The sequence below is a fragment of the Falco peregrinus genome, chromosome 9, assembly GCF_023634155.1.
Source record: "Falco peregrinus isolate bFalPer1 chromosome 9, bFalPer1.pri, whole genome shotgun sequence".
Taxonomy (NCBI): domain Eukaryota; kingdom Metazoa; phylum Chordata; class Aves; order Falconiformes; family Falconidae; genus Falco; species Falco peregrinus.
In genome coordinates, this window is record NC_073729.1 from 18,671,621 (window position 1) to 18,684,704 (window position 13,084).

A 13,084-nucleotide genomic window follows, 5' to 3' on the forward strand; every position below is an offset into this window, starting at 1 on the left:
CTGACTTTACAGACACCAGCTGATGAAGAGAAAGAGCTCTGCTTTATTTAAACTGGCTGTTATTCTTCTTAATTAAGTGAATGTTGAACTGGAACCTCTCCTTATTGCCCCCATTCCTTTGATGTTCAGCTATAGCTTGCTGATTGCACTGCTGTGTGCTCTCTGGAAACATGGAGCTTTTATTTTCTAAGTACTGGAGATGGGGTAAAAATTCAACTCAATTGAGTAACTAACTTCAGATGTGTAGAGTTTAATTTTAAGTGTATTTCAGAATTTATGACATTTGAAGAGTTTACAGTAGAGGTATTAAACCACCTCTGCTATAGCTACAACTGTTAAACCTGACAGTGCTACACTGTCAGTCTTTGCAGATGCTAGTTTAATAGAGCACACAATCTACTCAATACCAGCACTAGTTTTCAATTGTAGCATCAAAGTCTTAATTCTGAGACCTGTTATCTGTGTCCAACATGCTGCTTTTGTTTTATTTAAAAAATAGAGAAATGAGATGACACACAGGCAACAGTCTTTTCTCTAACTATGCAGCTACCATTATTTCCTAGTGCACATATTTAACCTGACATCCACTACTCTGCCGTTCACAATTCTGCTGTGAAATCAGTTGTAGTACAATGCTTTAAGGCAAATTTTAAATCTATTAAAACAAATCTTTTGTTGATATATTTTAGTCTAAATTAAGCCTTCATTAGCCATTATTTCTCTAGAACATGGGATGAAATTTTACGTCACAGAGAGCAGGCACCCCCAGCAATATCACCAGCTATTCAATTGGTATATCTGCCAATCATTCAAAATCGAGCATCCCCACCTGCACGCCAAAACCTCTGAGGACGGAGCTAGCATCTGTCTCTTGGCTCAGCAAAAGAATAATAGTTTCAAAAGACTTGGATAAAGAATTGCTCTGTCTGCCAGGTTCTTGGCATTCATCAGCAATACAAGGTATGGGTTCAAGTCAAAGCAGTCTAACACACATGGGACTCAAGCCCAGATCTTCTTTATTCCAGGTGAAGACCTGCCACCAGCGATTGCTTGCTCTTTAGCAGGTCCCTCTTTGTAGGGTTTGACCCCACTCAATTTATAAAGAAGTACAATTCCAGCGCATCTGTTCTGTCCCAAGACAAAACAAGACATCCTCCTCCCACCAACCTTATGTTTTGCACAATGGAAGTGACCAGCTTTACTTTCTGATCTGTCAATAGTTTCTTCTTTTAAGAGGAAAAAAAGACCTATGCTGCCTGCCAGTCACCCTTACAATTTGCCTTGTAGATCAAATTCTGTAAATGCAACATATTTATGAAAATCTGGCTGGAAAAAGGAGAAAAGAAAAAAAAAAAAAGTGGTTTAAATCATTGCTCCCACTGGAGGAAAGCCCACAGCACGAGCTCAACAGTTATTTGTTCCTTTTGGTCTGCCAAAACTTAAAAATGCATCACTTAAAATCAGAGGCACCATATGTCAGCTTTTGCTCATCTAGTGATTAGGTGAGAGGAAGGCAGCCAAAGGTGTAGTGGGGCAGGGAATTAAAGGCCACATAGAGGAAGCTAAGTCATCATCGTGGAGGCTAGGAGACAGGACTATAAACCAGTAATTGTTAGAAACTTAATCATTCCTCTTTTCCCTGAAAAACAAACAGTTTAGTCTCCTGCTTTCTTCTCTCCTATCCTTGTGTCTAATTGTGTGGCTCCTCTTTCTAACTAACCTGGTATCACACCGTCAAAACTTTTTCTCAAAGTCCTCGCCTTCTGTCATTTCTGCTCCTTTTTCCTATATATTTTTTTAATTTTCTCTATTCTAATTTAGAAAACTTTATTCCTCCCCATGCACAGGACACAGGCTGCTGCTTTCAGTTCTGACACTTAAATCCATCCTGTCCTCCAGTATTGGGTCAGAGGAGTTACAGAGAAAATACTGCTGAGCTTGAGAGTCTCAGTAGCTGTGCAGGTAATGGCACATCTACCAAACCATGGCCCTTGCAATCAGGATCTTCTGTACCCATAGTTACGCAGTTAGGTTTTCACTAGCACTAGAGGTAGATCCTTGAAGCTTCTCCGAAAGAGTATTTTAATTTTAAATTTGGGAAATGCTATATTTTTTTTTTCCAGCTTTGGCCTTGGAAAATGTGGGTCTTCCTTTGCTAATACTTTACCGCTAAAAATTTAAGTAAACTTCTAGCCCAGAAAATGTCTGATAAATTTTAGCCATTAGTTTCAAAACCATTAATTGCTAAAAGCAGGTTCTTAGTGAGGTGCTTTAAGCTAACTTCACTATGAAGGCAGCAAACAACTTTTAAATGTAGTTACAAATTCATGGAAACTCCTATCACCCACTGTATAATTTTGCATCTTAGTGTAATTTTAATAAACTTTAATATTGCATCTTCATGCAACTATGCTACATGTTTCAACAGAAAGATACTACAGTTCAGATACATACACCCTTTTAACCTCCTATGTTAGCAATTACTTTAAATATTTCCTGTAGTCACCAACGTAAAAAGCTCAGTTGTGGCAGCACACAACAGCAGGGGAGGCAAAGTGTGAAGTTGTTCATTAGCAAGTAAGATCATTTTCGTTAGAATTTAAATAACTTTAAATGAAAAATATCACATTTTACATCTCCACCTGTTCCACAAAATCTACAATGCCTTAATTACTGCTTAAATATATAGGTAATTTTCCAAATTGTATTAAATTATATTCTTCAAGTTAATGAGGCACCAGGTATTATAAATGAGCTACCTTCATCTTTCTGCCTTGCACATTAAGAGCAGTTCAGCGCTATCAGACTATTATACTCACAGTACAGGAATTAATTCAGGACTGGCACTAGTCAAGACCAACAAAATATCTTTAGAAACAATACACACACACAAAATATTTCACACAGTTTGTTTTCTACAATTTGGTCAGTGCTGACTGTTCTCTATGCACAAAGGAACCAAGAGTATCACATATGCAGAGATCTTAAATCATTAAGATCTCAATGAGCATTCAGATGTAACCACATCACTGTATCATGTGGTTATACCTATACACCTATTGCATTACAACTCTAAGCATACTTAGATATTTTTCCTACCACCTCCTGGACAAAACCTGAGATATGTATGTATGCAAAAAAGTTAAAATACTACTGGCTTTATTCTTTCTATCAAAGGAGACAAAGAATTACGTTTAAAATCTATACCTGCAGCTATGAAGAACTGTAAAATCACCTTCAACTGTTATCAATGTATCCATCCCTAAATAAAGTCACAGAAATCATGAATTTATTGTTAAGAATGAACAGCATCCATTTTAATACCCTTACTCCAGTTCCTGCAAGAGATCAACCGAGCAGTGCAAACTTCACAGAAAACATTAGTACAGCGGAATTGGTGCCATCCAACAGAAACCCCAAAAAAGTCAGTTATGTCAATGCAGAAAGACCTATTCTCCATGTAATGATACTTCTCTCAGTGTTTCCCTCACTGTTCCGCAGGCCTAGGGAGAGCCAACCTGAAAATGCGGCAAGTGGGATATAAAACCCAACACATAACAACAGCCCTTACACATTCCTTCAGTTTTTGTAAAGAACCGTTTGCCAGGATTTTGAAGATTGCTGCTGACACCTGCGCACAAGCAAGCGGCACTCTGCAAGCGCACATGCCAGATTCCCTGAAACGTGGAAACAGGGCCACTGCTAAGCATTACCCGGAACAGGTCCCTTAGCTGCCTGTCCAGCACTACACAGAACCATGGAATCACAGAATGGGTTGGGTTGGGAGGGACCTTAAGGATCATCTAGTCCATCCCCCCCGCCAGGGGCTGGGGCACCTTCCACCAGACCAGGCTGCTCCAAGCCCCATCCAACCTAGCATGACGTAACTCATGGCTTGCAATGACCAGAATTCTACACAAGGTTTCCATTCATTTTAAATATATATATAAAGAGATGAATAACTGCATTTTTCCAGAAGGAAGACAACCTGTTTATGTAAAACAGCCACACAAAACCAGACAGCAAACCAGATGAAAGTATTTCTGCATCAAATTGAGAGCTTCCACCAAAGAAAGTTAATTACTGTGTAACACACCTAATGCTTAAACTATGAAGACAGCACCATTTACATCACAACTGTGGGACCAAGACTGAGGTATTCAACAGCTTCTGTTCTGTGGGTTAAAAGATAAAAAAAAAGAAAAAAAAATAAAAAGCACTACACAGCATGCTGAATTACAGGGGTAGACAGCTTCAGCTGTGCCAAAGAGTCCTCTGAGCTGTCTAGGATTAAAGCTTAGACTGCTCTATCCGACAGTGCAGATGACAACAACAACAGAGAATCGCTGCAAAAAACAGCTGAGAAGAATCTCTCATTTTTCTTAGGTGTTTGCACATAAATCCGCTTTTGAGGAGTTGCTTCTGTCCGCTTCTACACTCATGAGACATGGATGCTGCCACCTGACTCCAAGTAGGAAGTTAATGAATTAAGGTTTTAATGAAGCTTTCTTACACATACCTCCCCAGACTACATAACCCAATTTTCCTCTTTTTCATCATCCAGAAAAACAGAACTAAAACCAGAAGGCAAATCAATTTGGTCTCATCATTAACTTTGTGGCAACAATCCTTTGAAAAAGGTTATTCATTATTACATACTCTCCCATGAACTTCTTAATACTGCTGTAGCCACAGGATGGCAAGAAAAGTCACCAGGAAAACATCTCCCATGCACTGATTAGCAGTGGCTAGCAAAAAAAACAAAAAGAAAAGTGAAAGTCAATTGTACTGTGAAGAAAGGGAAGACAGAATAGGCAGGAAATCTTACATTTATATCGTGTACTTCATAACTGCATTGAAGTTGGCACTCAGTTATGCTATTGACTTGCTATTTCACTATTCTATTGGAGGTGGGAGGGAGATGATGCAATTATCGCACTAGTAAAAGTTTCCACTGTTATGTTCTAAAGTTTCCAAATCCATGAAGGCAACTGGATCATGGTTTCCACCAAATCAATTCTGTAATTCCGTAGTACCTAAATTGCTCATGTTATTTTTGTCTCCAGAGTAAGAAAACTAAGTTATCAGTTTATCATCAGCCACATCACATTTTAAAAGGTGCTAACATTTTACATTTGAAATTAAACAACTAAATAACTTCACGTATTTTAATTTGATAACTTAATTTTGTCTTCTGATTTTCATGACTGAACAGTTCACTATCCTGTCTTGAGAGTATTAATGAATTCCCTCACTTCTGTTAGAAAACAGATAAAAATGTACCATTTTTAAAGGTTTACCATGTTTTTAATTTTTTTAAAAAGAAAGAATTCCAACATCCATTGTACACCTTAGCAATAATTCCTTTTATTAAACTGGAATTTGACATTGATGAAATAATTGATTTAAGGCCTAACTAGACTTGGAAGTGTTTGCTTTGCTGGTCACAATACTGCCCAGCCAGCCTAGACAAGACAGACCCAAACAAACTTTTTTTCCTAACAAACTCAACGGGATCCTTCCCCACCCCAGCTCTCAAAAACCATGTCCCATGGTTGCCTTGACCACTGCTGACCACAATAAAGGGAATACACAAAAATCCAGAGGTGGTCAAAGCAGTCTTACATTATCCCCTCGCAACTTTGATGGCATATCTGCTCTTCAGGACAAGGGGTAATGGTTTTAAACTAAAAGAGGGTAGCTTCAGACCAGATATAAGGAAGAAATGTATTACGATGAGGGTGGTGAAACACTGGAGCAGGTTGCGCAGAGAGGTGGTAGATGCCCCATCCATAGAAAAAAATTCTATGATTCTATGATTTTTCCGTGCCTGCTTTCTGCTCCTCTATGTGGCTCTATGGCACATCAAGAAAGGACAGCCTCAGGCCATGGCGTCTCCTGGATTCTGACATACGGATGCTGCCTGGGGAACTCTGCCCATCTACATGCCACCTCAGCCTCCACAGCTGCAGCCCAGGACAAATGCCCAGGGACATGTATTTACTCCTCTTCATCCCACAGGAGCTCCTGTTAGCGTAAGAAACTTCACCCTCTCTCACATGTATGCCATTGCACAAAGTCTGTCCTTCCCTTCAACATTTGTTCATCTGCATCATATTAGAGGAAACTGAGTGAAAGTAATTAGTTCTTAAAAGGTTTTAATAAAATAGTAAAGGAATTCATCTAAAGGAATGTCAGCAGTAGCAGTGCATGACAGCTGCAAGAGACAACATCATCTTTGCATAACAGAATTAATGTATCCCATCAGCATTTAAAGCAGAAAATACATTAGACCTGGTAGACTCAAATATTATATTTCTATGATATTTAATGTCTATTTGTACTTGCAAGCAGGCCTTTCTACATATTAGTAAGTATACTACCCATCTTCCTGAAGTATTAACGTATGGATAACTGATCTCTTATGCAAAACTGAAATAGGATTTAATGAACCTCCATTACTCAAGCTGCACATTTTCCTAAAGCTGAAAAATGCCAAGTACAATGTATTTTCCTGCATGTGAGTAAGCCCATTAATACAGATTTCTGAACAGAATGTTTCTACTCAGCAGTTTTGGCCCTTTGGAAGGGGGAAGGAAAAAGAGTAGGGAGCAGACACTTCCCTTCACTCCCCCACATCATCACCAGAAAGGAACTGGATCAGCTTTGTTAATATTTTGGTTTCAAAGCTATTAGTACATAGGCACAATTGCTTCTGACAAATGTTTATTAATCTGTTTTACTATATTCTTCCCCTACTTTGATAGGAAATGATACAAGAGAAAGTAATCAAAGCAGTATACATTTGGAAATATCAAGAATTGCTGTTAGTCTGACATTGTGTTTGCCTCTTTTAACAATTCCCCTCCCTGAAGAAGTCCATGCTAGGAATTAAACCTGTACGTACTAACAAGACATACTAATCTCCTAGCCAGATTCTTAAATGCAAATTCTTTTTCTCTAGCAGCAATACATAAGCACCAGTAAAATTACCATTTAGATGTGCAAAAACCTGATTTGTAGCCTCAGTCATATATCTGAAACACAACTTTGTGTGCTATTAGGGTTTTAGGACAGCAAGTCCTCAAACTATTTTGTTTAGGAAAAAAGTATCAGAGAACATTTCACCATATGTCATGTTTATAAAGGATGAAAAAGGAAGTTTACCTTTCATCATGGCATATGTTCTGTAAATAAATCATTACAATAAATTATTATATGCACCTCAGAGAAACAAGTTTTTTTGTTTTCCAGCAACTAATTAGGTCTGGGAACTTGGACACCAAAACCTTTTTTTTTTTTTTTTTTAGTTTTCCAAGTGTTATTTTATAAAAACTCTAAAATTTTTGCTACTTAAAAGTATGTTAAGCAAGTCTATCTTTGCACTGTATTTCTTGGAATTTCCCCTTAATTCTATCCTCTCCTACCCTTCCCTCTCCACTTCCATGATTACTCTTCAAAACGGGTCCACTGGGTTTCAGATTCTCTGTGGAAACTAACCTTCAGTTTTCTTCAAAACTTCGCTTTACTCAGAAGCTACCAGAACTCTGTTGATTTTCCTCTTACTGCTCAGATATCGATGCCTGGATCAGGAACAATTGCAGACACACTTTATACCTAATTTCTCAATAATAAGACTGTACAAAAATTATCATTTCATCTGATAAAGTCTCCTGCTCAGCTGTAGTCCTGAATGAGATAATGTAAAATTTTTTGAGAGCTTTGCTGTTGCACTATACAAGCCCAATACCTTAGAAGGAAAAAAAAAACAAACAAACAAACAGCAACCTCCCCCACTTCCCCCCAAAACTCATTCACACTTTCTGTGACTTCCCAAAAGCAGAGAGCATAATCTGTTCGTCCCCAACAGCTCACTGGTTAAAATACATACTTAAGCACCACTGAGACCAGGTTCATGCCCTTGGTCTGAGCCATCCTGCTTTCAAAACAACCTTTCTAAACAACAGGGTACTGCCTATTTCAGAAAGGCAGATGGCATTGTTCACTCCCAAGAATGGACCTGAATTTTCTTGGGAAAAGGACAACAAAAAATCCAAACGCTATAGAATCAGTAGCTACCTCCTCCCACCCCCCCCCAGCCCCAAATAATAAAAATAAATAAAAACTAAAAAATGAAGAAAGCTTTTCACAGAACTGACATTTTCTAATGAAAAAATCTCTTGTTAAAAAGTAGCAGTACGTTTCCAAGTGGGACTATCTGGTATCTCTTAGGCAACGTGCTGTGGCCATAGCTTCTAGCTGTACAGAAACAACCCATCCATTAATGCTGAAACACAGAGACAAAGCTATGAATTTTACAGAATAATGATCACTCACAGAGTCTTGCAACAGGCAACTCTGCTCACTGGAAATGTAACCGGTAACCAGTGAGTTTACCCTGCAGAACAGGTATGTGTTTCCAGACTAACAGCTTCTCTTGACAACTTTATCATTATTCAGCTGTCCAGTCAATCACATCATTGTCCAACAGTGCAAAGCTCTGGTAACTTGGCTGATCATGGCAGGAGAATATGCAAGATGCTCAAATGGGGTTCTTCTATTTCTAAATCACAGCAGCAAGAGCCGATGCCCATAGCACACCAGATACAGTAACAGGAAGATTCAAGCCACTGAGGCGGGATGATTGTATCCGACCCACAAGCCTGTGCTTCCTCCCACCATGTCATCAAACCGTCCCTCTTCATGCAACATTGCGCCACTCCTCTAAATCACAACTCAAGAGACCACAGATTTACTTTTTTTTTCCAATATTTATAGGCTGTATGCAGCAGACAAGCGGCAGGCCCCCTGCCTTTCAGTGCTCCGCACACCAGCTGTCAGGAACGCAGGACATCTTGGGCATCCAAACTGCTTCAGCTGACTTGAACTCCATCCTCCTTCCCCAAACTGTTTAACTGACATAAAAACTATGCAGGACCCTCAGAACAAGGATTAAGATCACATAACAAAACCAACAGTTAGCATATTTTCTTTCTTTCTTTTTTTTCATAGTGTGCTACATGGAAGTCTGCCATCATTACTTTACACATTTCAGAATTCTACAAAAAAGGTGTTTTTCTTGAAAACAACAACAAAAAAAAACCAACCCCAAGCTGTAATTAGACAGCCAGGAGAAAAGGTTAAGTCCAGGTTGCCACCACAATTTTCTCAAGAAGACACCAACAGCTGACAGGTTCTATGCTCTAGAAATCATCCTTTCTACCGTAAGTTGGCTGTACGTCTGATGTATACGCACATGGGGCAAGAACTTACTTAAAAATCACGAATACTCAGCAGAAACTGCAAATAAATAATATAATTTCTAAATTCCTCATTTCTAACAGCCTATTTTCTACTTAGGATCTAAAGATACGGTTCAGAACAACAAATTACAGAATTTTATTTTGGTTTTCTTGTCAGCAAGTATGACTCTGTGAACAGGTATAAAACGCCTGATCTTGTGAAGTATCCAACAACTTAAGTGGTCCTTGACTGTAGAAGCAGCTGGAATATACTGCTTCCGTGAAATGCTGATCTCTTTCACCACTCATGAAAACAAAATAGTGATACTCATTACACTTCATTACTCACTATTTTTGTAGACTCATCCCATATGAACAAAAGTAAGCTGTGATAAAAAACAATTTAGATGTAGAATGATATCTTGAGAAGCTCTGTTTAGTAATCTGCTTCCCTCTTCTCCCCAAAAGCCTCCACAAAACTGACAATTAAATAAAACCCAGAAAGGTTTTGTAAAGAGATTGCAACCAAAAAGAAAAATTCTTACCTTGAAGCATCAAAGCTGTCATAGGATCCAACTGTGTAGTGTCTGAAGAGTTTCTTTGTTCTATCTGTTCGAGTTTCTGTACAAAGAAAAGAGAACTTTTAATAATATTCCTTTATTTCTTAATCAAGTGCTGTTTGCAATTTCAAAATGGGTTTTCTGCTATATGTCAAGCAAAGAAAACTTATGGTACTACATAGAACCACAGAATGGCTGAGATTGGAAGGGGCCTCTGGAGGTGACCTTGTCCAACCCCGCTGTTCAGGCAGGGCCACCTACAGCTGGTTGCCCACGACCATGCCCAGATGGCTTTCGAGTATCTCTAGGGGGGGGAACTCCACAACCTCCCTGAGTAGCCTCTTCTAGTGCTCAGTCACACCCACAGTGAAATAGCATTTCCTTATGTTCCCTTACAGTGAGTTAACATAGTTTCAAAGCATTTTGAAAAAAAAATATTTTACTTTGGAATTGAGACATTCTTTTATCATATCATATACACATCAAGTGAATAAGGGTAACTTCTTGCAGACCACGTATCATATAATTCACAAGTTTTAAAGTTCCACCCACATTCTCAGTAGCAAAACCTTTCAAGTCCAGTCTTTGGTTCTTTATAGCTTGGACTAAGAGGCAAAATACAAGAAAGAAAGAAGAAAAAACAGTAACAAGTTCCAGAAAGGTTGGGAAAACAGCCAAAAGAACACAAACCAGTGTTTTTTGTTTAAACTCACACACATATGAATACAGAACTAGAGCTATTTCTATGATTTTATGAGACATATGGAAAATGGGGTAGGGGGAAAAGTAGCTGTCCACATTCACCACCATCAATCAGATCTCACAGGAAATAGTGCTATGAAACATGAAGAACAAAGGATTAAGATAAAGCAATGTATCTGCTAAAAAGCCATTTAAAACCTGAAATACATTAACATTTTGTATTTATGCCTTTTCTTAAGAAAAAACCCATCCATCCCACTGAAGCAGTTCCCACATCTAGTGGCTGCAGCATGAACTCGATCTCTAGGGCTATGAACATTATGTTCACAAGTATTTCTACAATTCACCAAGATGAACACTGGTTTAATATGGGTATAACAGTTAAAGCGCTTAGTTCAGAACCGTATCTGTAAAACAACACGGCTGAACTCTCTTCCTCTAGGATTGGAAAGATGCTCTTCTTTATTGGTTTCAATGGGTACCTACAGGAGCACCAATAAATCAAGCACATGGTAAAGATGCAGAAGCTACTCCAGAATTTGGTGGCTTCAGTTTGCACAGCAAAGAGCATAAGCTAAAAGGCTTTCACTTTATGTATGTGTATGTATATCTATATAAAAAAAATACACTTCTAGGGAAGGACAAAAGGATTGTAGAGGAGGTAAGAATTCATTGTCACACTCTTCTTCAGAATGACAGGAAAACACACAGAAACTTACTTCCAAAAAGGCATTCAAATGAAGTAAATCTTTAACAAAAAAAAAAAAAAAAGAAACCTTCTTTGGTACTTTTATGTATCGTAGCAATTGTTCAAACCTATCAATTTTCCAAGTCTTACTCAGCCTTTACCACAATATTTCAGCGTATTCATTTTTCCTCAGGCGAGTATCTTTAGTGCAGCCCCTTTCTACATGGTTTCTTCATTCAAGGGAAGATACTTATGAAGAAACTAGTTTTTGAGACAGGAAAAAATCTTGCCTAAATATAGCTTGGTCCTCAAATGCTACCACATTAAGTTAGGGTAACAGATACCAAAAATCAAATTGAAAAGTTTCTGGTTTAGCTTGTGCCTATGAAATCTCATGTGCATGGCTGAGGAATTTGTTATTGAAGGGCAGCCTGACACCATCCAACCAGATTTTATTAGTTCTCCAAGCTAGACACAGCCCTCAAGGTGGACCATCTCTATGTCACGACTTTTAAGGAGGTTAAAAATTACTGTGAGAGGTAGTGCTGTCAGATGACCAAGTTCTGGTCTGTAGAGAGAAAAAACCACATCAGTGCAGGATGACGGGCTTTAGACATGGCCAAGGAGGACACTGCAGAAGTACTGGGAGGCAGACTTTGCAAAGAAGGGTTGACAAAGTGCATCTTTCCTTGCTTTACCCAGTACAGCTGACGCATCACTGGATCATGCCCCCAGCTGGAGACATAAATACAGATACATACATAATACAGAGGAATTACAGCTGAAAATATATGCGCAGGTTGCAGCTGGCTAAAAATGTAAGCAAGTTATTTCTTCATAGCGGGGCACCAATTTGCAAGATACAAGAAAAACAGTACTAAGAAAAAAAGAAATATTTACATTTATACAGAATTTGTGGAGATTGGGCAGCCTCCTTCCTACAGGATGTTCAAAGAGGGAGAAATTATAAAATGAATCCTACTTGACAGTTTTGTATAGGCTTAGTTTGTCCCTTTGTCACTCCCCTACAACTTACATTTTCTGCCAAAGAGACCTTACCTTTACCCCAGGTTCCAGCTCCTATTGCCCCTACCCCCCTGCCCTTCTGGAACACCCAAAAAGGACACAACTTGCTGCAGGACTCACCTAGAACACACCCAGACACAACCAAAGCTCAGCCAGCCAGCGCGTTAGCTGCAGGGCTGGAGAACGACGTGCTGCCTTTCATGGAACGAGAGCCCTGAGTGCAGTGAGCAGTAATGTTACCCAAGGCTACATGACAGCTGCTCAAAGAGATTTGGCTTTCAAGTAGCCCATGGTGTGACTGCACCTCATAACGTGCTGTAAGGGGTTCAGTGGATTTTATGGGTCATGCCTTTGTTGCTAAGTTTACAAGTTTAGCTTCAAAATCCAATGCCCTGCAGTGATGTGGAATAAAGTGACCTGCAGGAACTGCAGTCTACTCCCCGTCGAGCAACATCCTTGTTCACACTATCCTAAAAATTAGATTAATATCAAGAGACATCATCAGAAGAAACACAGAAAAACATAAACTTAGTTTCCACTTAGAATTTACCACTGGCCTGTTTTCAGAAGTCACTTATAAAAAATTAAAAAAACAAAGTATGATGAAGAATATTTTTGAAATCTTAAAGCCACTGCTTGAGCCTTAAGGAGCCAGATGTTTCCTCTGCAGAAACTGTTTTATATAGCATGATATTTCAGTGCTATTAAGGAATACAAAGTGGGTGGGAGGAACGGAAAGGCACAGTAAGACAGATAGCTTTGTTCAGCTACTTAGTATTGCAAAGCCAGCATTCTTTAGCTGCAGCTTCTGTCTGCTCTCTGTCTCTCCCACCCCCCTACTTTCCCTCACTTTGTGTGCAATCATA

General features: G+C 38.9%; 1 protein-coding gene across 8 annotated transcripts in view; it reads right to left on the reverse strand.

Moving 5' to 3' along the window:
• The window catches only part of SHANK2 (SH3 and multiple ankyrin repeat domains 2), a 354,214-nt gene that overhangs the window by 149,012 nt on the left and 192,118 nt on the right, over nucleotides 1–13,084 (reverse strand). For all 8 annotated transcript variants that reach the window (XM_055814242.1, XM_055814244.1, XM_055814240.1 and 5 more), the window contains one exon: nucleotides 9,788–9,863. In XM_055814242.1, the coding sequence (XP_055670217.1) occupies nucleotides 9,788–9,863 (76 nt within the window). The remainder of the gene's footprint in view (nucleotides 1–9,787; nucleotides 9,864–13,084) is intronic.